This window comes from Dipodomys merriami, unplaced genomic scaffold, assembly GCF_024711535.1.
Source record: "Dipodomys merriami isolate MVZ:Mamm:240054 unplaced genomic scaffold, mDipMer1.0.p SCAF_6, whole genome shotgun sequence".
Taxonomy (NCBI): Eukaryota; Metazoa; Chordata; class Mammalia; order Rodentia; family Heteromyidae; genus Dipodomys; species Dipodomys merriami.
Window position 1 is genome coordinate 71,478,703 of NW_027206179.1, and position 22,918 is coordinate 71,501,620.

The 22,918-nt window shown below is 42.7% G+C and overlaps 1 protein-coding gene across 1 annotated transcript in view; it reads left to right on the plus strand.

Moving 5' to 3' along the window:
• The first annotated feature begins 14,180 nt into the window (after positions 1–14,180).
• The window catches only part of Parp4 (poly(ADP-ribose) polymerase family member 4), a 106,393-nt gene continuing 97,655 nt past the window's right edge, over positions 14,181–22,918 (plus strand). Inside the window, exons 1-2 of the mRNA XM_070003142.1 lie at positions 14,181–14,297; positions 19,994–20,126. Coding sequence (XP_069859243.1) covers positions 19,995–20,126 — 132 coding nt within the window. The 5' untranslated portion in view covers positions 14,181–14,297; position 19,994. The remainder of the gene's footprint in view (positions 14,298–19,993; positions 20,127–22,918) is intronic.

Consider the following 22,918-nt stretch of genomic DNA (forward strand, 5'->3'; position numbering starts at 1 on the left):
CAGCTCAAGGCTAGCGCTCTACCACTATGAGCCACAGCGCCACTTCCGGCTTTTTCCTTTTTGCTTATGTGGTGCTGAGGAATCGAACCCAGGGCCTCGAGCATGCAAGGCAAGCGCTCTACCACTGAGCCACCTTCCCAGCCCTTGAATAATATTTGTAATATTACTATTTTATTGAAAATGCCCGTTTGTTACATTAAGAGAGCTTAGCAAGAATAACATGCAAACGTGAAGCATTACATTTTTAAAAAGTTTATCTTATTAAAATATAAATGGATAAGAACATCAAAATATTTTTCATGTCACTTAAGGAGAACACTGAAAACGTTAAGAACATAGACCTTAGATTTCAAAAACCATTTGAGCTTTGTGTAAGGTTCTGAATCTACATTACTAACTTAAACATGTGACTCTTCTGAGAATGAGTGCTTCATTTTCCTTTTATGGATGAAGGGAGTGAAAAACAAAGGAAAAGGTTTTGGGACCTAAATTGATGATTAGTACTTCAAACTTCTGTTTCCCTACAGCCTTACCTAAACCACCTATTTAAATCAAAAATATATTTTCTCAATAGGGTAGAAAGCATTAATCTCTTTAATACTAGAATGATAAGCAGTTAATGAAGAGACAGGAAAAATCGGGCTATGGAAGGTTTTTATTTGACCTTGGTCAAATAAAAGGAAGGAGAGTTTAGCTGGGTACAGTATTATTGGTTGATAGTTGTTTGTCTTTAGGGAATGGCATACATCATTCTCAGCAGATTTCTCTGCTGAGAAATCTGAGGTGATTCTAATTGGTTTCCCTTATGGGTGGATTGATCTTTTCTCCTTGACAGCTTTAAGGATCTTTTCCTTGGTCTGAATTGATCCTGTGTGGATTATAATGTGACAGTGGGATGTCCTGTTCTGGGGCTCTAAAAGATTCTTGTATCTGAATAGGCCTATCTTTTTACATGTTTGGGAAGTCCTTTGCTAGGATCCTGTTAAACAAATTTCCTAGACCATTAATTTCTGTCTCTAGGTGCTCCTCTACACCCACTATCCTCAGATTAGGCCTTCTGATGGTGTCTTCCAAGTGTTGAATAGATCTATCATATTTCTTGGATTTGTCTTGGATAGTTGTATGTTCTTTCTTTATACTATCTAGGCTATCTTCAATCCCTGAGATTCGATCTTCTTCATGGTCTAACCTACTGTCAAGACTTTCTACTTTGTTTTTTTTTATTTTTTTCCTTCTAATTGGTCAGCTTTAATGGCTTCAAATTCTTCGTTGGGGCTTTGTTTTAGATCTTGTATGAACTTCTTTACTTCCTTAATTTGGTGTTCAGTGTTTATTCTCAAATCACGTAGTTGATTGGTTATGGTTTCCTTGGACTCCCATTCCTTCTGTTGGGTTCCATTCAGCATTCCCTTTGTGGTCTCCCTGAATTCTTTCAGCTGTTTGTTTATGGATTCCATGAATGCCTCTATTGATTTTTGTCTATTCTCATTCCAGTTCCTGTATTACTCTTTGATTAGCTTCCTCACGTTCACGCAATTCCTGTAGTTCTCTTTGACTGTTCTCAGCCTGCTCATGCAATTCCTGACTTTCTCTTTGTCTGTTCTCAACCTGCTCATGCAATTCCTGTATCAAACTTTGAGTAGCTTCCTCACACTCACGAGATTCCTGTATTGATCTTTGGTTTGCCTCCTCTCTCTCCCTATCACTCTCACACTGAATCCTTTGCAGGTCTTCAATCTTTTCATTCACCATGTTTACCAGTAGTGTTTGTAGAGCTTTTTGGGAACTCTCCTCTGGATTATTCATTATCTCTTCTGTCACCTGATTATCATGAGTGGGAGTTGAGATACCCAGACTTGCCATTTTTCTTGTGTTTTTCTGGCTTGTTCTGCCCATTGGGATGAAAACAACACCAATTTTGTGCTAGAACACTATTTTAAGGCAAGCATCAACCAAAGTCCTGTAGTTGCACAGTCAAAAGGCTGCAGATACAATCTAGTTCAACAGATATAATCAGGCTGGGAAGGTGGCTCAGTGGTAGAGTGCTTGCCTAACATGCATGAGACCCTAGGTTTGATTCCTCAGCACCGCATAAGCAGAACAAAAAAAAGCCAGAAATGGTGCTGTGGCTCAAGTGGTAGAGTGCTGGCCTTGAACTGAAGAGCTGAGGGACAGCGCCCAGGCCCAGAGTTCAGGCCCATGACCGGACCCCCCCCCCCCAAAAAAAGAAACAGATACAATCTATTCAACATCAAACAACTACGGATTAATGGGCTAAGAACAGCAAAGAAGAATTTGGCAAACAGAAATTATTAGGTTTTGGGAGAAATGTGGGGGAAAATAGGATTAGAGGGATGTGGAGAGGTAAAAGGAGAGTGAAATTAACCAAGTCCTAATCGCAAAGAGGGAAATAGATTGGACAGAATGATAGGAGAGAGAGAGAGAAAAAAAAAGAGACAAGAAAAAAATGGAAAAACAAAAATTTAAATTTAAAAGTGAAACTTAAAAATTATCTAAATTTAAAGGTGATGTTGAGAGAAGAAAGGGATAGGATGAGAGGAGAGGAGGGATAGAAAGGAGACATGAAAAACTAAAAAACAAAAATCCTTTAAAATTATATAAGTAGAAAGAGATATAATACTGCTATTAAAGAATTTAAGCCTGAGAGGTTTTGAATTAAATAATAAATTTCTGGATTAAGTATGTACACAATGGGGGATAAGGTCTAATAATCGACAATGGGTATATATCAGGAGGAGCAGAACAGCAATTAAGTCATGCAAAAAAGAATGAAAGAGAAGAAAAATGAAAAGAATGAAAAAGAAAAAAATAAAAAAGACAAAAAAGCCAGTAGAGATTAAAAAAAAAAAAAGCACACACACATATACATCTAAAATAAAAATTATGAGAGGAAAAAAGATTCATAGAAAACATTTTTTTAATTAAAAATTTTTTAAAGAGGTTCAAAAAAGGGGCTGGGAAGGTGGCTCAGTGGTAGAGCACTTGCTTTGCATAGTCGAGGCCCTGGGTTCAATTCCTCAGCACCACATAAGAAAAAAGGCGGAAGTGGCACTGTGGTTCAAGTGGTAGAATGCCAGCCTTGAGCTGAAGAGCTGAGGGACAGTGCCCAGGCCCAGAGTTCAGGACCCACGACGGGAACCAAAAAAAAAAAAAAGGGGTTCAAAAAAAGTTCTTTGATTTTTTTTTTTTTTTGCGGGGGGCGGGGGGGAGGGGGAGAATGTGGATGGGAAGATCCTGTATTCCCCTAGTGTCCATAACCAGTCTCTTGGTGGAGTCTCTGGTCTGCAGCTGTGGCTACTGGCAAGTGCTCAGATCTGTCTCCTTGCCTGGATTTTCCCTCTCTGGCCAAACTCTCTGTCCTGTGATGGCACACTTGGTGTGATTCTCTGGCCTAGGACTGTTCACTGGAACTCTAAAACTGCTTTCTATGCAAGAGCTTGTTTAGCCTCCAGCTTCTCTGCCATCTTCCTCGGACTAATCAGAAGTCTTTTATAAACAAAAATGTTGGATGCATTGGATATTGGCAGCTCACACCTGTAAACCTAGGTACTCAGAAAGCTGAGATATGAAGATTGAGGTTCAAAACCACCCCAGACAGGAAAGTTCTTGAGACTCTTATCTTTAATTAACTACCAAAAATCCACAAGTGGAGTGTTGGCTCTGTAAGGTATATTAAATAGGTAGGTTTCATTAGGTAGCCGATGAAGAGAACACCATGTGCTATTCAGGCAGGAAAAGAAGTTTATTTAGCGAACTGCTGCCCCGGCCATGCATGGTAGAGAAGCATGGCTGAAAAGGAAAAGGGGCGGGGGAGGAAGAGGCTGACCCACCTCTGGGCCAGGACTTATCTAGGCCAGGGTCAGGAAGAGGTGTGGCCACACTGGATCTGGATGTGACCTCAGGGTCTGGGACCCTCCTAGGGTCAGAAGGGAGGCATGTGACCAGAGGTGGCCCAAGATGTGACCTAGCAGGAGGGGAAGGTGACTGCTTCCAGGTCTGCCAGTTACCTGGGTACCATATACTGGGCAGAAACTTAGCCAAAAGGGAGAGAGGTGTCCCAGTGCAGACCTTACAGGCTCAAACAGTAGAGTGCCAGCCTTGAGTGAAAAAGCTAAGGGACAGCACACAAGCCCTAACTTCAAACCCCAGTACTGGCACACACATGCATGCACACCTGTTCACACACACACACACACACACACACACACACACAATGTTGTATGGTTTTTGTGCTAGTACTGGGACTTGAACTCGGAGCCTTAGGCTCTCACTTGGCTTAACTTTTTTCTTTCTGCTTTTGGAGATACCAGAGTTTGATCTCAGTGCCTTGTGCTTGCTAGGTAAGTGCTTACCACTTGAGCTATGCCCAGCCCCAGATCTTCTAAAGAATATATGGGCTGAGCATGGTGGCATATACCTTTAATTACAGCAGTAGGAAGGTTCAGGCAGAAGGATCTTTAGTTCTAGGCCACATAAAAAGATACTATCTCAAAATACCCAACATTAGTGAGGGGAAGGGAGTACTGGTTAAAAAAAAAAAAATAGGAGACTCTCAACCCAGACAAAAGCTGGTGACCCTATCTAAAAAAAGGAAAAGAAAGAAAAAGAAAAATTGGCTGAGGAAGGATGGTTTGAGTGGTAGAACACTTGTGAGAGGCCCTGAATTCAAGCCCTAGTGCCAATAAGGAAGAAGTCGATACAGATATACAGATATATGGATATATTTCAAAAATAACTAACCAAAAACTAGGGCCAGGTTACAAGCAATAGGCCTTGAGTTCAAACTCCAACTCTGCAAAAAAAAAAAAAAAAAAAAAAAAAAAAAAATATAGAAACTTTAGGGAAGATAACAAGAAGTACTTTTGAGAATGTCTGACTCATGTTTAGTATACAAAGGAGAATTGTTGGTTGAATCTTTGCTCTGGTAACAGTAGAGCAATAGCGTGGCCTTTGACACACCTGTATTTTTTTTAGTGGAGGAGGAATTGAATCTGGAACATTGTTCCTGCTAAGCAAGTGTACTATCACTGAGCCCCACTAATTTAGATTTTTAATGGTCTATTATATAAATAGAATATCTTACCTATGTAATTATACATTCTTTTTTGATACAAGCTCTCATCATATAGTTCAGACCAGCCTGAACATAAGTAAGGTCCTCTGCCTCCTCAGTGCGGGGATTGCAGAGATGACTCACCATGCCCAACTTCTTTTTCTTAGACAGGATCTCATTATGTTATTATAGTCCAGGCTAGTCAGCGTAGGTTTAAGAGATCCTCCTGCCTCAGCCTCCTGAGTAATTGGGTCTGTGCTACTGTGCCTGATCTTTCTATTGTTTTTATATGCTGTTTTACTTTTTATTTATTTATTTTTATTTTTTTAGACAAGGCCACATAACCCAAACTGACCTCAAATTTGGAAAACATTCTGCCTCTACCTCTCTCAGTTTTCTTTGCCTCTGCTCTACTTGTTATTCTTTCCTGCTACTGCTATTTTGGATGTAGTTGGCATTGTTTCTTCCTTAACTCCTTAGGTATAAGGTTAGATTGTCATTTAAAATCTGTCTTTGTTTTTTGTTTGTCCATACCGGGGTTTAAACTTAGGGTCTTGCTTGCTAGGCAAGAACTTTTTAACATTTCCAATTTTCTGTTACTTTTTTCTAACTTTATTCCATGTTGTCAGAGCTACTACTTTTTATTGTTGTTGTTGCTGCTAGTACTGGAACTTGAACTCAGGGCTTCACGCTTTCCCTTAGCACTCAACGCTGATACTCTGCCACTTAAACCACTGCTCTATTTACTGCTTTTTAGTACTTTACTGGAGATAAGAGTCTTGGATTTGTCTGCCTGCACTGGCTTCAAACTGTAATTCTTATATTCGGTCTCCTGAATATCTAGGATTATAGGCATGAGCCACTGATGCCCGACTAAGTATTTTCTATGATTATGATTATTTTAAATTTACTGAGAATTGTTCTAGGCCCTAACAAATGGTTTATTCATACAGAAACATACAAAAACTATGCTCCTTATACAGCTCCACACTTTCTCTTTCATAGGTTATTGAAGATTACAGTTTGAAACCTTGTGTGTCCATTAACACAGTTTTGTAATTATCATTTTACCAATCTGTATTTGTCTATTAAATCAGATGGGAGCAAAGAGGATTCACAGTAGGACACAGGTGTCTAACTTTGTACTCATAGCTACTGAGCAGGCTGAAACCTGGAGGATTGAATTTCAAAGCCAGATTGGGCAGAAAAGTCTGAGAGACTATATTTCCAATTAATTGGCAAAATGCTGGGCTGGAGGCATTGCCCAAGTGGTAGAGTGCCATTTATAAGCAAGTCCTGAATTCAAGCTTCAGTACTGGCAGAAAGGAAAGAGGTAGGGGGGAAGAATGAAGGGGAAAAAAAGTAAAAGAGAGAAGGAGACAGAGAGAGGTAGGGAGGGGGAGGGGGACCAGGCAAGATGCCAGTAGGTCATACCTATAGGAGGCTGAAATCTGAGGACCAAGGTTCAAAGCCAGCCCAGGCAGAAAAGTCCCTGAGACTCTTATCTCCAATTAACCACCAAAATGCTGGAAGTGGCACTGCAGCTATACTGGCAGAGCTCTAGCTTGAGCTAAAAAAATCCTCATGAGTCAGGAACTGGTGGCTCATGCCTGTAATCCTAGCTACTCATGAGGCTGAGATCTGAGGATCGCAGCGGTTCAAAGCCAGCCCAGGCAGGAAAGACCATGAGACTCCTATCTCCAATAAACCACCAGAAAACCGGAAGTGGTGTTGTAACTCAAGTGGTACAGTGCTTGCCTTGAGCTGAAGAGCTGAGGGATAACACCCAGGCCCAGAGTTCAAGCCCCACTACTGATAAAACAAACAAACAAACAAACAAAAAAAAACAACTCAGACAGCATTCAGGTCCTGGATTCAAGCAGGGAACTGGGTTAGGTGGTGGAGGGGGAGACCAGTTGCTGGTAGCTTACACCTATAATCCCAGCTACCTAAATGACTAAGATTTGAAGATCAAGCTTCAAAGCCAGGGTAGGCAGACAAATATGAAATACTTTTAGCTCTGCTTAACCAGAAAAAAGCTGAGAGTGGAGCTAGAGCTCAAGTGGTAGGGCACCAGCCTTGAGTAAAAAAGCTAAACAAGAATGAGAGTTCAAGCCTCAGTACTACACACACACACATCAAACTCCGGTTTCCTTTTCTTTAATTTTTATTATTTTTAAGTAGTTGTACAAAGGGGTTACAGTTCCACAAATCAGTTTATTAATACAATGCATCTTGATCAATATGACTCCTTTCATCCTCCCTCCCAACCCAAGCCCTTCCCTTTAACTAAGGAGGCAAAAAAAATTACAATTTGTAGAGCAAAAAATTAAAAAAAAATTTTTTTTTTTTTTTTTTGGTCCGGTCGTGGGGCCTGAACTCTGGATCTGGGCGCTGTCCCTCAGCTCTTCAGCTCAAGGCTAGCGCTCTACCACTTGAGCCATAGTGCCACTTCCAGCTTTTTCTGCTTATGTGATGCTGAGGAATCGAACCCAGGGCCTGAGGCATGCAAGGCAAGCGCTCTACCACTGAGCCACCTTCCCAGCCCTAAAAAAATATTTTTACATCGAGTAACAATAAATTAACCGATAAATTTATATATTTTGGATACATGAAAATACCCAGCAGAAATTATAGGACAAAATGAGCTACCATTAGAATGGATTTATACATGGCATAGATTTACAAAAAATATTATGCCTTATGAACAACAGTTGACAATTATTATTCAACAGGCCAGACAACGGGTATTTACTCTATCGGGGTATGATTTATTTGAAATTATTTTTCCTTTGCCAAAAGACCAAGTAAAATATTTGTTAAACATGTCTGAAATGCTATAAATAGCATTAGTAAATTTTACTGGGCAATTTTCCTATCATTTTCCCAAAGGTAGATTGTGGGATTGCTTGCATAAACAACAGTTTGTCATTAATGATATAATTACCAAGGCCCCTATTCCCACTGCTCTTACCGTTTTTACAGATGGCTCCAAAACAAAAAGTGCTTATTCAACAACGACAACAAATAAATATTGGGTACAAACAACTACTTTAGCATCAGTTCAACAAAATGAACTTTTTGCTATTATTAAAGTGTTACAAGATTTTGTGGGAGATATTAATATTGTTACTGATTCTGCCTATGCTGTAGGAGTTGTGACTAATATAGTCACTGCTGTTACTTATTCATCTAAACCCCAGCTAAACCAATTATTTGAACAATTACAAGCATTACTACAACAACGTAATGCCAAAGTGTTTGTAACTCACATTAGGGCTCACTCTTCGTTACCTGGGTACCTTGTGTATGACAATAATCAGGTTGATAAATTAGTTTTGCTTCTGCTGAACAGGATCATGCTTATTTACATACAAATGCTGGCCATTTACATATGCATTACAAAATACCTTATTCTCAAGCTAAACAAATTATAAAAAGGTGTCCTATCTGCAGACCAATGCATGTGAGAGTTGTACCTGCTGGAGTAAATCCTCGAGGATTATAACCTAAGGAGCTCTGGTAAATGGATATAACCCATGTACAAGCCTTTGGCCATTTTTCCTTTGTACATGTTACAATAGATACTCATTCCAAATTTGTTTGGGCTTCTGCCCTTACGGGAGAAACTGTTAACCATGTAATAGAACACTTATTGGAAGCTTTTGCCATTATGGGAGTGCCTACCAAAATCAAGACTGATAATGGACCAGCCTATAAAAGTATCAAATTTAAAAGATTTTGTAAACTTTATGATGTGGTACATATTACAGAAATAGAATATAACCCCCAAGGACAAGCCATTATTAAACGAGTTCATGGCACACTAAAACAACAAATTAAAAAATTAAAAAGGAGGAAAAGGTTGGATGAAGGTATGGATATTTTGTGGTTTTCCATGCAAAATCCTAAAATAATTTTACATCAAGCTCTTTTTGTTCTTAATTTTTTAAACTTACCACAAGGAGATATTTTAACTAGAGCTGAGCGCCATTTTGAACAAATATCAGAAAAACCTTATTTAAATGCTCCCATATGGATTAAGATTGCATTGGATGCAGAATGACAACCAGGAACATTATTACATAAGGGGCAAGGGTATGGTTTTGTGTCTACACAGGATGGCAAACAATACTGGCTTCCTGCACGATGGATACAGAAGCGGCCCAGTGAGGACAGCCCGGTATCCTGCAAGGAATCAGCCACCAGTTGAGGAAGAAGAAAGCCCTGCTGCCCACCTGGGGGCAAGTTAAAAAGTTGACTGGAGAAGGACAAAAGATGTTACAACGTACTGGTAAACCTGTCACGGCTGAGAACTTGTTCCTGGCCATGTGTGCCCTGCTTACTGTAAACTCTGTCCATGCTAATGCTAATGTAAGTTATTGGGCCTTTGTTCCTAACCCTCTTTTATTGGAACCTGTTGTTTGGGGAGACATGGATATAACCGTCTATACTGTTCCTGCTGTTTTATCTCCTCCTTGGAATAATTTGACATTTTACAATATGGATGATGGTGGCTTTTTTAACTTTACTTACTATACCCATTCCTTGCCTGTTTGTCTGCGGCCTCCTCCATGTTTAGTTATGAATTGGCAACATTGGGTTTTACCTGGGAAACGCACTTCCAATTCTAGAACACAGTTGCAGCGATTAACTACTTGGTCCATTAATAGTAGCTGGGAAAGCGTCACCTTTGATGGCGAGTTATCCTTACCTATGTGCCCTGATTTTACTTATATTGATTTAAAATATCAGCCTTTTTTTTTGTTTTGTTGTTGTTGTTGTTGTTGTTTTTGGTCCGGTCATGGGGCCTGAACTCTGGGCCTGGGCGCTATCCCTCAGCTCTTCAGCTCAAGGCTAACGCTCTACCACTTGAGCCACAGCGCCACTTCCAGCTTTTTTCTTATGTGGTGCTGAGGAATAGAACCCAGGGCCTCAGGCATGCAAGGCAAGCGCTCTACCACTGAGCCACCTTCCCAGCCCAATATCAGCCTTTTGTGTGGCAAGAGTGTAGAGGAACATTTGGAAAAATGTTCAATAATTTTATTAATTGGGGACCTTTTGGACAGTTTACTAACACATGTTCAGAATGGAATATTACCAGATGTGATTTATCAAATGTTACTAGGATGCCAGATGCCATTAATGGTTCGCTTACTGGAGCTTGATTGATGGCCTGGGGAGATGGAGGCATTGCAGATGCTCGATGGGCTTTCATGGCTGCACCCACTGCTGTTCAGATTCATCTTCGGAAGGTCGCACCAGCGCTGAAACCCGTGATGCTATCAAATGGATCATTTTCAGGGACGGCGAACTCTGTGTCAACTTATAATTTTACTTTGTATAAATCTTATAATGTAACTGCTTGTGTACCTCTGCCTTATGTATTTTTGGTGGAAAAAATTTACATTTTCTCCTACTATTTCTTGTTTCAATTGTCGCCTGTATTCTTGTGTTAATTCCTCTCTTAATTTTAATGACAGTGATAGTATTATGATTTTACAACAAAGAACTCATATTTGGCTACCTGTTAAATTAGGAAGAGAATGGTCCCAAAATCCTTTGGATAGTGTGGTTATTAAATTTTTTACCAAACTATTAAAACGTACAAAATGTATGATTGGAGCCATTGTAGCTGTGATTTTAAGCTTAATTGCTATTACCACTGTTGCGGTGGTGTCTGGAATTGCCCTACACATTTCCTTACTAACTAAGCACTTTGTGGAAGAATGGCACCAGTATTCACATGAATTGTGGGTCTCACAGGTAAAAATTGATGCTCAATTACAAACACAGATTAATATTCTTAAACAGACAGTGGGATGGTTAGGAAAAAAGTTATTGGTTGTGGAAAACAGTTATTGTTAAAATGTGATTAAAATTTTACTACCTTTTGCATTACTAATGTAAAATATAATAAATCTATACATGATTGGAATGTAATACAGCAGTATTTATCTGGAAATTCTACTGCTTCTCAATTGATTGCTCAGTTACAATTTAATGTACATGATATTTTTGGGAAACAATTTACAAATAATGCTTCTAATATTGTTGATGCATTTATTAAACAATTGGAAGGGTTGGATCCGAAAGAAATACTACATTTCACATACTGCTAGTGGTATGGGAATTATGATTTTTATTATTCTGTTTGCAATTGTGCTGTTATATTTGATTTTTATGAAACCAATGCAAGCTTCTATGATAACCCTGTAAAAAGCTTTACTTTTAAAACAAAAGAAAAAAGAAGGAAATTGTGAAGACTCAGGGTCTATGTTGAGGCGGCAGAATGATGCAGGCTCCAGCCTCAGGATTATCTGAGGGCTGTGTTTGGGATTAGGAAAGCTCTTGGAACTCCAGTCTAGAGAGGGAAAATGTTCTCTCTCCCTATCTCAAAACACATGTCACAGACTCCTGAGAGCTGAGGAAGTAGCTCTTCTGCTTGCTTAAACATAGATGAACAACTGGTCAAGCATTTTCCTGAGATTGGAGAAGTGGTTTGAGCTTGCTTTAAAATAGTTTAGATAATAATATACCTAGACATTGTCTCATAGGTCAAGTAAAAATGTATCTGTTGAAATTTTTGTGTGAATGTCTTCTGACCAAATCTTGGCAAAGATTATGCTTGCTTGTCTTTAAATACCCACTAACAATAAAGCACAGCATGCAGTGGCAATTGCTGTTTGCACACTGCATCCCTTGTGTCCTGGTGATTTCGTGACCCTTACCCAGGGACCCCAATGCACTAGACAATATATGAATGTAAAACATAAGCTAAAATTACCAGATAAGGAATAAAGAGGATTTAAGCAGATCGATGAAAAAAATCATTTCTCTTAACCTAGCCTATTTTGCCAATTTTCTTTTCTTTTTCTTTTTGCTTATGTGGTGCTGAGGAATCGAACCCAGGGCCTAAGGCATGCAAGGCAAGCGCTCTACTACTGAGCCACCTTCCCAGTCCCCTTTACCAATTTTCTTTTCTTTTTTTTTTTTGGGTCCAGTCATGGGGCCTGAACTCTGGGCCTGGGCGCTGTCCCTCAGCTCTTCAGCTCAAGGCTAGCACTCACCTGAGCCACAGCGCCACTTCCAGCTTTTTTCTTTTTGCTTATGTGGTGCTGAGGAATCAAACCCAGGGCCTTGAGCATGCAAGGCAAGCGCTCTACCACTGAGCCACCTTCCCAGCCCCCAATTTTCTTAAGAATAGGGATGAATCAGGCGGGTTCCAGTGGCTCACACCTGTAATCCTAGCTACTCAGGAGGCTGAGATCTGAGGACCATGGTTCAAAGCCAGCCCAGGCATAGTCAGTGAGACTCTCATCTCCGATAAATCACTTACAAAACTGGAAGTGGCACTGTGGCTCAAGTGGTAGAGGGCTAGCCTTGAGCTGAAGAGCTGAGGGACAGGGCCCAGGCCCAGAGTTCAAGCCCCACGGCTGACCAAAAAAAAGATGAATCAAATCCCAGACCACTTTGTATATCACTATGCCTTCTAGTGTGTGTGTGTGTGTGTGTGTGTGTGTGTGTGTGTGTGTGTGTGTGTGTGTGTGTGTGTGTGTATGTGTTAAAGTACAACTCCCTTCAGCAAACCCTGTAGGAAAGTTCTGCTAGCTCAACTTGTTTACATGGGGATGTCTTAATTTCTCCATTATGTTTGGAGGATAATTTTGTTTTTGCCTCTCTTCACTCTCCTTCCTTTCCTTCCCTTTTCCCCCACCCCTCTCTGTCTCCCTCCCTTAATTAGGATTTCTGGAGAGGAATAGACTCAGACTTTCTTATTGTGCCAAAACACATATAACCTTGTCCAAAAGGTTGTATGGTAAAATTGGCACTCAGGTAATAAATGATGACACCAGGATTCCATCCCCTACCTTTTACTCTCTATTCTATCCCTTCTACATGCATTTTAGGCAACTGATTCCTGCATTCCTGGAAATTGGACCATTCTTATTCATCTTTCCATCTGTAACTCAGATCTGTAACTCCAGTCTCTATCTTTTTTCTTTTTTTTCTTTTGCCAGTCCGGGGACTGAACTCAGGGCCCGGTCACTGACTCTGAGCTTCTTTTGCTCAAGACTAGCACTCTATCACTCAAACCACAGCACCTCTTCCAGATTTTTCTGTTTATGTGGTACTGAGGAATTGAACCGAGGACTTCATGCGCGCTAGGCAAGCACTCTACCACTAAGCCACATTCCCAGCTATTAATTTTTGTTTTATATTGTGTGTTTGTGTGTGTGTGTGTGCTGGGACCTGAACTCAGAGAGAGCATGGGCACTGTTCCTTAGCTCTTTTTTTTTTTTTTTGCCGGTTGTGGGGCCTGAACTCTGGGCCTTGGCACTGTCCCTCAGCTCTTTAGCTCAAGGCAAGCGCTCTACCACTTGAGTCACAGGGCCACTTCCGGCTTTTTCTGCTTATGTGGTGCTGAGGAATCGAACCCAGGGCCTCATGCATTGCAAGGCAAGTGCTCTACCACTGAGCCACCTTCCCAGCCCTGTTCCTTAGCGCTTTGCTCAAGGTGGCACTCTAACATTTGAGCCACATCTCCACTTCCAGCTTTTTGGTGGTTAATTGACAATAAAATCTCATGGACTTTGCTGCCTGGGCTGGCTTCTATTTTGGGTCCTCAGATTTCAGCCTCTTGAGTAGTTAGGATTACAAGCTGAGCAACCATCCATTCCTGACCTCCAGCACCTAGCTTTTGAATTTCTCTAAGTATTTCAACGTTATGAACTTCAAACTCTGGAAGCGTTAAACTTGATCTCCGTTTTCTTTCTTTTGGCAGTGCTCGGGATTGAACTGAAGCCCCTGGCATGCCAGGCACCCGATTTCCTCACTAGCCCTAAATTAATTTCCTCCTGATGCCCTGTCTCACTACTTCCCGTCCTTGGAAATTCTCTCCCCCTACCCGTTTCCACCCGCATTTCTCACTTAGATATCAGTACCATTTAACAACTCTCAATGAACTTGTATTCCTAGGGTAAAGTCTGCAATGTGAAACTGAAAGCCCCGCAGGCCAGCCTCGGGCCTGACCCTGCCACTAGGTGGCGCTCGGGGACGGGGCGGGAAGCGGGTGGCTGCGCAGGCGCCGCCGGCCACGCCCGAGGTCAGGGACCCCGCCTTCCTAGAACCTGGAATCCTGAGGCACTTGGAGCTGCGAGGCCGGGGAGCGGAGACGCTTGGCCAGCGGGGCTCCCGAGCGCCTGGCGAGGTCTTCTGGCAGGTGTGTGGGCGCGGAAGGTGGCCGGCGGGTCCCAGCCCAGTCCGGGCAAGGGTCGGGTGGTCCAGGCTGGGATGCGGTTGGCCGCGGTGGTGGCGCTCTGAGGCCGCGGGGCGGGGCGGGGGCGCCCGGCTGTCCTCCGGGTCGTCGCGGCGGGCGGTGGCCGCGGTGCCAGCGTCTGGGCCTGGTGACTCGACGGACCCTGGAGGCTGGGAAAGGAGCGCTCACTGGAGGCGCGATCGGGGCGGCGCGTCGTGTGTGTGTGTGTGTGTGTGTGTGTGTGTGTGTGTGTGCGTGCGTGCGTGTGTGTGTGCGTGCGTGTGTGTGTGTGTGTGCGTGTGCGTGTGTGTGTGTGCAGAACGGGCCAGATCTGTGCAGAGTACGCGGGTTTGCTAAGTGATCAGGACTTCCTGAGTGGGAACAAGGTGCTGCAGGCGTGAGGCCCCCAATGGACCCTGTCCAGGAACCGCTGGCCACACGCAACCTTGGCTAGAGTGCCCCGCGACCAGAGACAAGACACGAGCATAAAAGTGGAAGAGTAACTTGTTTACAGTGTGGGCTGGAACCGGGAAGAGAGAGTTATAAAGTTTGTCTCTGCCTTGCTCATAGCAGTGTGACAGTGGGGCAGGGGAACAAAAGCCAGGAAATAGGTAGATTTAGACTTGGTTGAGGGCTCACTTTAGGGAACTGTGATGAATCGTTACTTGAGGGACGGACGGGGAGGGGGGGGGAGAGGAGGGGAGGGTGGTTGTCGTTTAATTTTTGTGTAGTTGCAAGAACTCAGGACTGAGCGCTGTCTCTTAGCTTTTTTGCTCAGGGCTAGCTCTGCTACCAGTTGAGCCATACCCCCACTTCTGGCTTTTTGCTGGTTAATTGGAGATAAGAATCTTAACAGATGTTTCTGCTGGAGCTGGTTTCGAACTTGTATCTTCAGATTTCAGGGGTGAGCTGGTGTTCAGCTTTAGTGCATGTATTTGCTTTGAACTTGAGACTCTCCTAGCTTGGATTCTCAGGGTGGTCATTTCCATTTCCCAGCAGCTATTTCTTGAAGGAATCTGAATATTTAGGGCTCCCAATTCAGAACCCACAGGTCAGTAAAATAATTACTACAGAGAATACTGAATGTTTTAACCCAGAATCATATGGGTAAACTCCCCTTCCTTTTCTCTTCTGGGCTGCTAAGTGACAGTGTGCTAGAAGCCGTAGTATTAAGGGAGAAAGTTGCAGATACTTTCATTACAGTTGACTCCATCTTTATTACCTATTTGTTTGTTTGTTTATTTATTTATTCATGTGCTGGTATGAGGGCTTGAACTCAGGGCCTCTCCCTCTTGCTTGGCTTTTTTGCTTAAGCCTGATGCTCTACTACTTGAGCCACACCTCCACTTCCAACTCCATCTTTTTACTCAGTAAGCGTTTCTTAGGTTCTATGTTCTGAGGTGCAAGATGCCAGGTGTGGAACCAAAGTAGTACCTTATGGGATGGAGGACTGGCTCAGACATATAGCAGCTGCCTACTAAGGGAGAGACTCTGAGTCTGAAACACCACCCCCCCCCTCACCGCACATCATCAAAGTAATGCTTTGCTTTTGTAATTCCATTAGGGGAGGGCATAAATGGTGCTATTTGAGTTGTACTGTGCAAATAGTGTCAGAAGGCTTTTCTATAGTCTCGGACTTTAATTCATAACTGAAAGAGGTGGGCTTTTGGGGTGTTTCAGTTTTTGTTTTCTTTTATTGGGCCAGTACTCAGGGCCCAGGTTTTTGGCTCAGGCTGGTTCTCTCCAGGGGATCCACATGTCAAATCTTGCCTTTCACCCCAGTCCAAGAGATAATATTCAGGTAAAGGCAAAATATGCACTTCAATCTACCTTACAGGTACAGACATGAGTTTTAGGTAGAACTATGGAAAGAACTGGGATGCGGGGCACCAGTGGCTCAGGCATGTAATCCTAGCTACTGAGGAGGTTGAGATCTGAGGATCATGGTTGGAAGCCAGCCCGGGCAGGAAAGTCCATGAGACTCTGATCTACATTTTAACCATCAAAAAGCTGAAGTGGAGCTGTGGCTGAAGAGTTAGAGCGCCAGCCTTGAACACAAATACCCAGGGACAGAGCCCAGATCCTGAGCTCAAACCCCAGCACTCCCCCACTAGGGTAAGAGGAGAAAGGTATGCATAGTAATTAATCAATCCTGGACTGCCTGGCCTAGTTGATCATTATGGAAGGATTTATCTATGGGTAGCCTGAGAGATGAAGATCCCAGATCTTTGGCATCAAGAACAAAGAATTGAACCAAGACACAGACAAAAGTAAAGTGGTAAAGCGAATTGTTTAACAAAGGAAAAATCCATCGTTAGAAGAAACAGCAGGCTAGAGCTAAGCAGCAGCTCTATAAGAGCAAACAGGTAGTTAAAAGTTTCAGCTTTCTAGGGATGGAGAGTTAGAGAACTCACAGTAATAATAGTGGACTTAACTTAGGAAATGAAGGATAGTGACTTGGCAGGTTTTTAAAAAGGGATGTATGCATGCGCAAGGTTTGTCATCCTATAATTTTAAGTACACACATGCTAGGCAACCCATATGCACGAAGCCTGATGTAGAGGGTTGTTCTGAAAGGTCAGGCTAAGGACACATGTTTCCACTACCTGTGTGCCTCAGTGTAGTTAGAACTGTCCTGGATTTTTTTTCTGCCTCTGGGGAGAAGTTCTGACTAGGAATTGACCAATAATAACCCCTATGGAGGTGTGGCTACTGTAGTATTCTGGAGGAGGTAGAGCTCCAGGGTGCTTCCCAGGGTGTGACTAGAAGAAGGATTAGTTTAAGTGGTTTTTTTTTTTTCCTGTAGCTAACCTGACAACGCCAGGAAATGATGGCGGCCACCTCCCATCACTATAAAGCTATGACTGGTGAAAGGTGAAGACTGTGGCTTGGGGAGTAGGATACACTAAGACCAGTAAAACAAAGGACTAAGGCCATACCCTGTCTGCTTCAGACAAATCACTATCAGCTGCTAGAGCATCAAGAAGCAGCATCCACAACCAACCCAGCCTTTCTATGAGACATCTGGCTAGGAACCACCAAAACTGTTTAGGGACCTTGATATGAACAACTTCACTTTTCAGAAACTGACCAACAACTATGAGGAATTCAAACCAGTCTCTCACCATTTGTTACTGTATTGTTAGCTGCACATTTCAATTCATTTATGCTCTCCACACCCCGTCTTGCTGGGTATAGAACACAAGGCAGCCACATCTCCAGCCCTGCATACTTCTCTTACAAATAACTCTTTTCTATATTGTGAGAATAAATGTGTGGGACAGTAAAATAAGTTGATTTCCAGTTATGTGGTCAAATACACAATTATGCATTTTACCATTTAAACATAAATTGTTTGGCTTTGTTTTTTTTTTTTTGTCGGTCGTGGGGCTTGAACTCTGGGCCTGGGCGCTGTCCCTCAGCTCCACTACAGCGCCACTTCCGGTTTTCTGGTGGTTTATTGGAGATAGGAGTCTCACGGTCTCTCCTGCCCGGGCTGGCTTTGAACCGCGATCCTCAGATCTCAGCCTCCTGAGTAGCTAGGATTACAGGCGTGAGCCACCAGCGCCCGGCTAATTGTTTGGTTTTTTGATGTTCGTTTTGTGTGTTTGTTTTCCAGTCATGGGGCTTGTACTCTGGGCCTGTGTGCTTTTGCTCAAGGATAGCACTCTACCATTTGAGCAGCAGCTCCACTCTGGTGTTTTTGTGGTTCCCACCTGAGCAGCTTCAAACCTTGATCCTCCGATCTCAGCTTGAAATTAAGGGCCTGGACGCTGTTCTGAGCTTTTTTGCTCAAGGCTCCTCTTCCTGCTTTTTTTGTTGTTGCTGTTTTCTCGGTCATGGGGCTTGAACTCTGGGCCTGGGCTCTGTCCTTGAGCTCTTCAGCTCAAGGCTAGTGCTCTACCACTTGAGCCACAGTGCCACTTCTGGTTTTCTGGAGATGAGTCCCACAGACTTTCCTGCACTGGCTGGCTTTGAACCATGATGCTCTGATCTCAGTCTCTTGAATAGCAAGGATTACAGGTGTAAGCCACAGTGCCCAGCAATAAGTCTCTTTAAGTAATCAACTGTAAAACAGCCACTCGTTTCACTATTAAATAAGGTTTCTTTTTAATTCAGAATTAATGCTTCAGAGCTGGGGTATAGCTCAATGGTACAAAGGTCTTTGGTTGATCTCCACCCCTGAAAGAAAGAAAAAGAAGGGGGGGCTGGGAAGGTGGCTCAGTGGTAGAGCGCTTGCCTTGCATGCATGAGGCCCTGGGTTCAATTGCTCAGCACCCCATAAGCAAAAAGAAAAAAGCCGGAGGTGGTGCTGTGGCTCAAGTGGTAGAGCTCTAGCCTTGAGCTGAAGAGCTGAGGGACAGCGCCTAGGCCCAGATTTCAGGCCCCACGACCAGACCCAAAAAAAGAAAAAGAAAAAGGGGAGAGAAGGAAGAAAAGGAGAGAGAAGAGAAGAAAGAGGAAAAAGATAGGAGAGGGAAGAATGGGGAAGGAGAAAGGAAAAAGGAAGGCAAGAAGGAGGAAAGATTTCTTTGTTGAGCCATACACCTAATCTGTAACTGATACCTGTCAAGTTCTATACAAAGGATTTTTGTTGTCATAATACCAGCCATAAAAGCAAATAATAATCCTAAAGCCTACACATATTCTAGAATCTAGGATAATTATGTAAGTTAGCTTTCTGTCTGTGATGGATATTTGAGATATGTCAGCTTCAGGGAGAAAGGTGGGTTTTAGCTGATTGTTTCCAGTGTTTCAGTTCATAGTTCCTTGGCCTTTGGTGGCCTAGTACATCATGACTAGAACATAGGGTAGAGGCCTGTTCCAGGATCCCCTGTAAGAACCTACCTCCAGTTACCTAAATTCCTGTTATTTGGCCTCACATCTGTAAGGTTCTACAGCCCAGAAGTGCCACTCGGGCCTTTGGGGGACATTTGAGATCTGAACCATCAAGCTTATTCCTATAATCCTAGCAGGATACTGAGATCTGAGGATTGCAGTTCAAAGCCAGCCCCAGAAGATAAATCTAAGGGATTCCTATCTCCAATTAACTAGCAAAAAGCCAAACTTAGAGGTGTGGCTTTCTGTGTAATATGAATGAGGCTTATGTGGAAAAAGCCAAGGGACAGTGCCTAGGTCCCAAGTTCAGGCACCAATACTGACACACGCACACACACACACACACACACACACACACACACACACACAAATAAAATTTCAACCATAACAAGTGCATTGTTTTTGCAATATAGTATATAGATATACTATATACATAATATATATAGTATATACTATAGATATAGTTTATAGTATATGTAATATATAACACATATTATATATTGTGATTACAATTGTATATTGTGATTATAATTACTATTATATATTATATATAATTATATAAGTCAAATCTTCCCACAATTTACATGTATAATTCTAAATTTATTGTCAATTATTCACTGAAAAGAGATTCCCTAAAATCCATAGTTTGAAAAATGAACTATATACCTCATGGGCAGAGATGAGAGGGAAACTGGGAGAGAGCAAAAGAAGGGGTGACATTGCCCCACGCCAAAATATACTCATTACCTGACTTACGAAATGCTACGTCATCTTTATAGTAACAAATTTTTAACCCATAACTTGAAACTCTTTTTTTTCAGGATGGCTGTGGGAATCTTTGCAAATTGTATTTTTTGTTTGAAAATAAAATACTTACCTCGTCAACAGAAGAAAAAACTACAAACTGACATTAAGGAAAATGGCGGAAAGTTTTCCTTTTTATTGAGTCCTCAGGTATTTCCAAATTTCATAAATTACCTTATGATTAATGTAATACCTTATGGGGTATTGGTTCATGGTTATGGGGGTCATGGTTACACAAGTAAGAAAGCAGAAAAGACTGGCAACACCCACTGGAAGGCGGGCAGGAAAGGCATGGGAGGCCAGGCAGTCCAGCTTGGCATTTTCCCATCTGGCAGCTGCAGGATGATCACACATGCCTTGTGACTGATATTTTCGCAGCACAGCCATAGATTTATTTTTTATTTTATTTTGGTGCTAGTACTGGGGCTTGAACTGAAGGCCTAGGCACTGTCCCTTAGCTTTTCACTCAAGGCTGGCATTCTACTACTAGCTTCATTTCTGTCTGGTTTTTTAAAATTGTTATTATAAAGGTGATGTATATAGCAGTTACAGTTATATAAGTCAGGTAAAACGTACATTTCCTTTTGGATAATGTCACCCTATTTCTGGCTTTTTGCTGGTTAATTGAAGGTAAGAGTCTCATGGATTTTCCTGCCTGGACTGGCTTTGAACAGCAATTCTCAAATCTCAACCTTCTGAGTAGCTAGGGTTTACAGGTGCCACCAACATCTGGCTGCCACAGATGTAAATGGACAGAATTTCATATTGGCAAATCTATTCCAGAAGGGGGAAAAGTCACAGTGAAGAGCATTTGTAGGGTGCACTGTGATCATTCACCAGTAGTCATTCCTGGAGTGACAGGTACCAGTGTGGCTCCTGAGATCAGAGAAAACTTACAGTATAAATTTAACTTCTTGTGTAACCTGTCCTGTTTCTTTAAGAGTTGAGAAATGTTTCCTCTCTGTTTTGTTTTGTTTTGTTGGTGCCAGTCCTGGGGCTTGAACTCAGGGTCTGAGCACTGTCCCTGAGCTTTTTGCTTAAGTTAATGCTCTACTTCTTGAGCCACAGCTCTACTTCTGGCTTTTTTAGTCAACTGGAGATAAAGGGTCTCAGCTGGGTGCTGGTGACCTACACCTGTAATCCTAGCTACCCAGGAGACCGACATCCTAGAATGACCATTCAAAGCCAGCCTGGGCAGAAAATTCTGTGACTCATTACCAAATTAACTACCAAAAAAGCCAGCAGTGGACATATGGTCCAAGAGGTAGAGCACTACCTTGAAGACAAAAGCTTAGGACAGCTCCCAGGCCCTGAGTTCAAGCTCCAGGACTGGCACACACACAAAAATGCCTCAGCAGCTTTCCTGCTAGAGTTGGTCTCAGACAGCAATTCTTATATCTCAGCCTCCTGAATAGCTAGGATTACAGGCATGAGTCCCCAGTGCCCAGCTCTTTCTGGTTTTCATGGTGGAGGAGGAGGTATCAGTACTGGGGCTTGAACGCAGGGCTTCAGTGCTGTCCCTTAGCTTTTTGGCTCAAGGCTGGCACTCTACCACTTAAGCCATAGCTCCACTTTCAGCTTTTTGCTGGCTAATTGGAGATAATTTCCTGGACTGACTTCCGCCAGCACTTAGCTTGCCACCTTTATCTGTTGAAATGAACTGTAGGCCAAAGTGTTTAGTTATAGAACTTCACAGCTGGATGCATCTTTTTTTTTTTTTTTTTTGGTCAGTTGTGGGGCTTGAACTCTGGGCTTAGGTGCTGTCCCTCAGCTCTTCAGCTCAAGGTGAGCACTCTACCGCTTGAGTCACAGCACCACTTGCAGTTTTCTAGTGGTTTTTTGGAGATAAGAGTCTCATGGACTTTCCTGCCCAGGCTGGCTTTGAACCGTGATCCTCAGATCTCGGCCTCCTGAGTAGCTAGGATTACAGGTGTAGGTCACCAGCACCCAGCTGAGACCCTTTATCTCCAGTTGACTAAAAAAGCCAGAAGTAGAGCTGTGGCTCAAGAAGTACCGGCACCTGGCTAGCTGGACTCATCTTAGAAACAAATCTAAATGTTGAAGTCTAAAGATTTCTGCACAAGCCAGGCACCGGTGGTGGCTCACACCTGTAATCCTAGCTACTCAGGAGGCTCAGATCTGAGGATGGCAGTTCGAATATAGGAAAGTCTGTGAAACTCTTATGTCCAATAAACCACCAGAAAACCAGAAGTGGCGCTGTAGCTCAAGTGGTAGAGCACTAACTTTGAGCTGAAGAGCTGAGGGACAGTGTCAGGTCCAGAGTTCAAGCCCCACGACCGACAAAAAAAGAAAAAAAAAGATTTCTGCACAATCCCAGGCCTATCCACCCTGTCCTTTGCTCTCCCCTGTATGGAGTGTGCGAAGGCCAGCCTGCTTGCCCCTCCTTGGATACATTCCTGGGACTAGCCACACTGAGCCATATTTGTCCTGGGAAGCAGTATGCTATAATGAAATGCTCCTGTAAGCATAAGCACATTTGCTTCTATCACATGGCTTTCCTCACAAGCCTGCCTCACCACACCTGTGCATGGATGCACACCTAACCCTGTTCTTCCTTCTTGGTTCATCCACACAAAGTGTGTGTATACAGCCTTTTAGATATGTTTTACATTTTGCTTTTTTTGTGTATATAAATGTTTGAAATGTGTAAGCCATCTATTATAAAGGAGACAGCATGCATGGTACAGTACATGCCTGTAATCCCAGTATTCAGGAAGCGGAGGCAGAAGGATTGTGAATTTGAGGCCAGTTGAGACCTCTTTTGGGACTCTGCCCCAAAAGAATGTAAGAGGAAGGAGAAAGGGAAGGGAAGGAAGAGAGGGAGGAAGGAGGGAAGAAGGAACAGAAGGAGGGAGTGAGGGAGGGAGACACTCAACATTCAGGAGTAAGCCAAGCCTGTGGATAATGTGTTGCCATCTGTT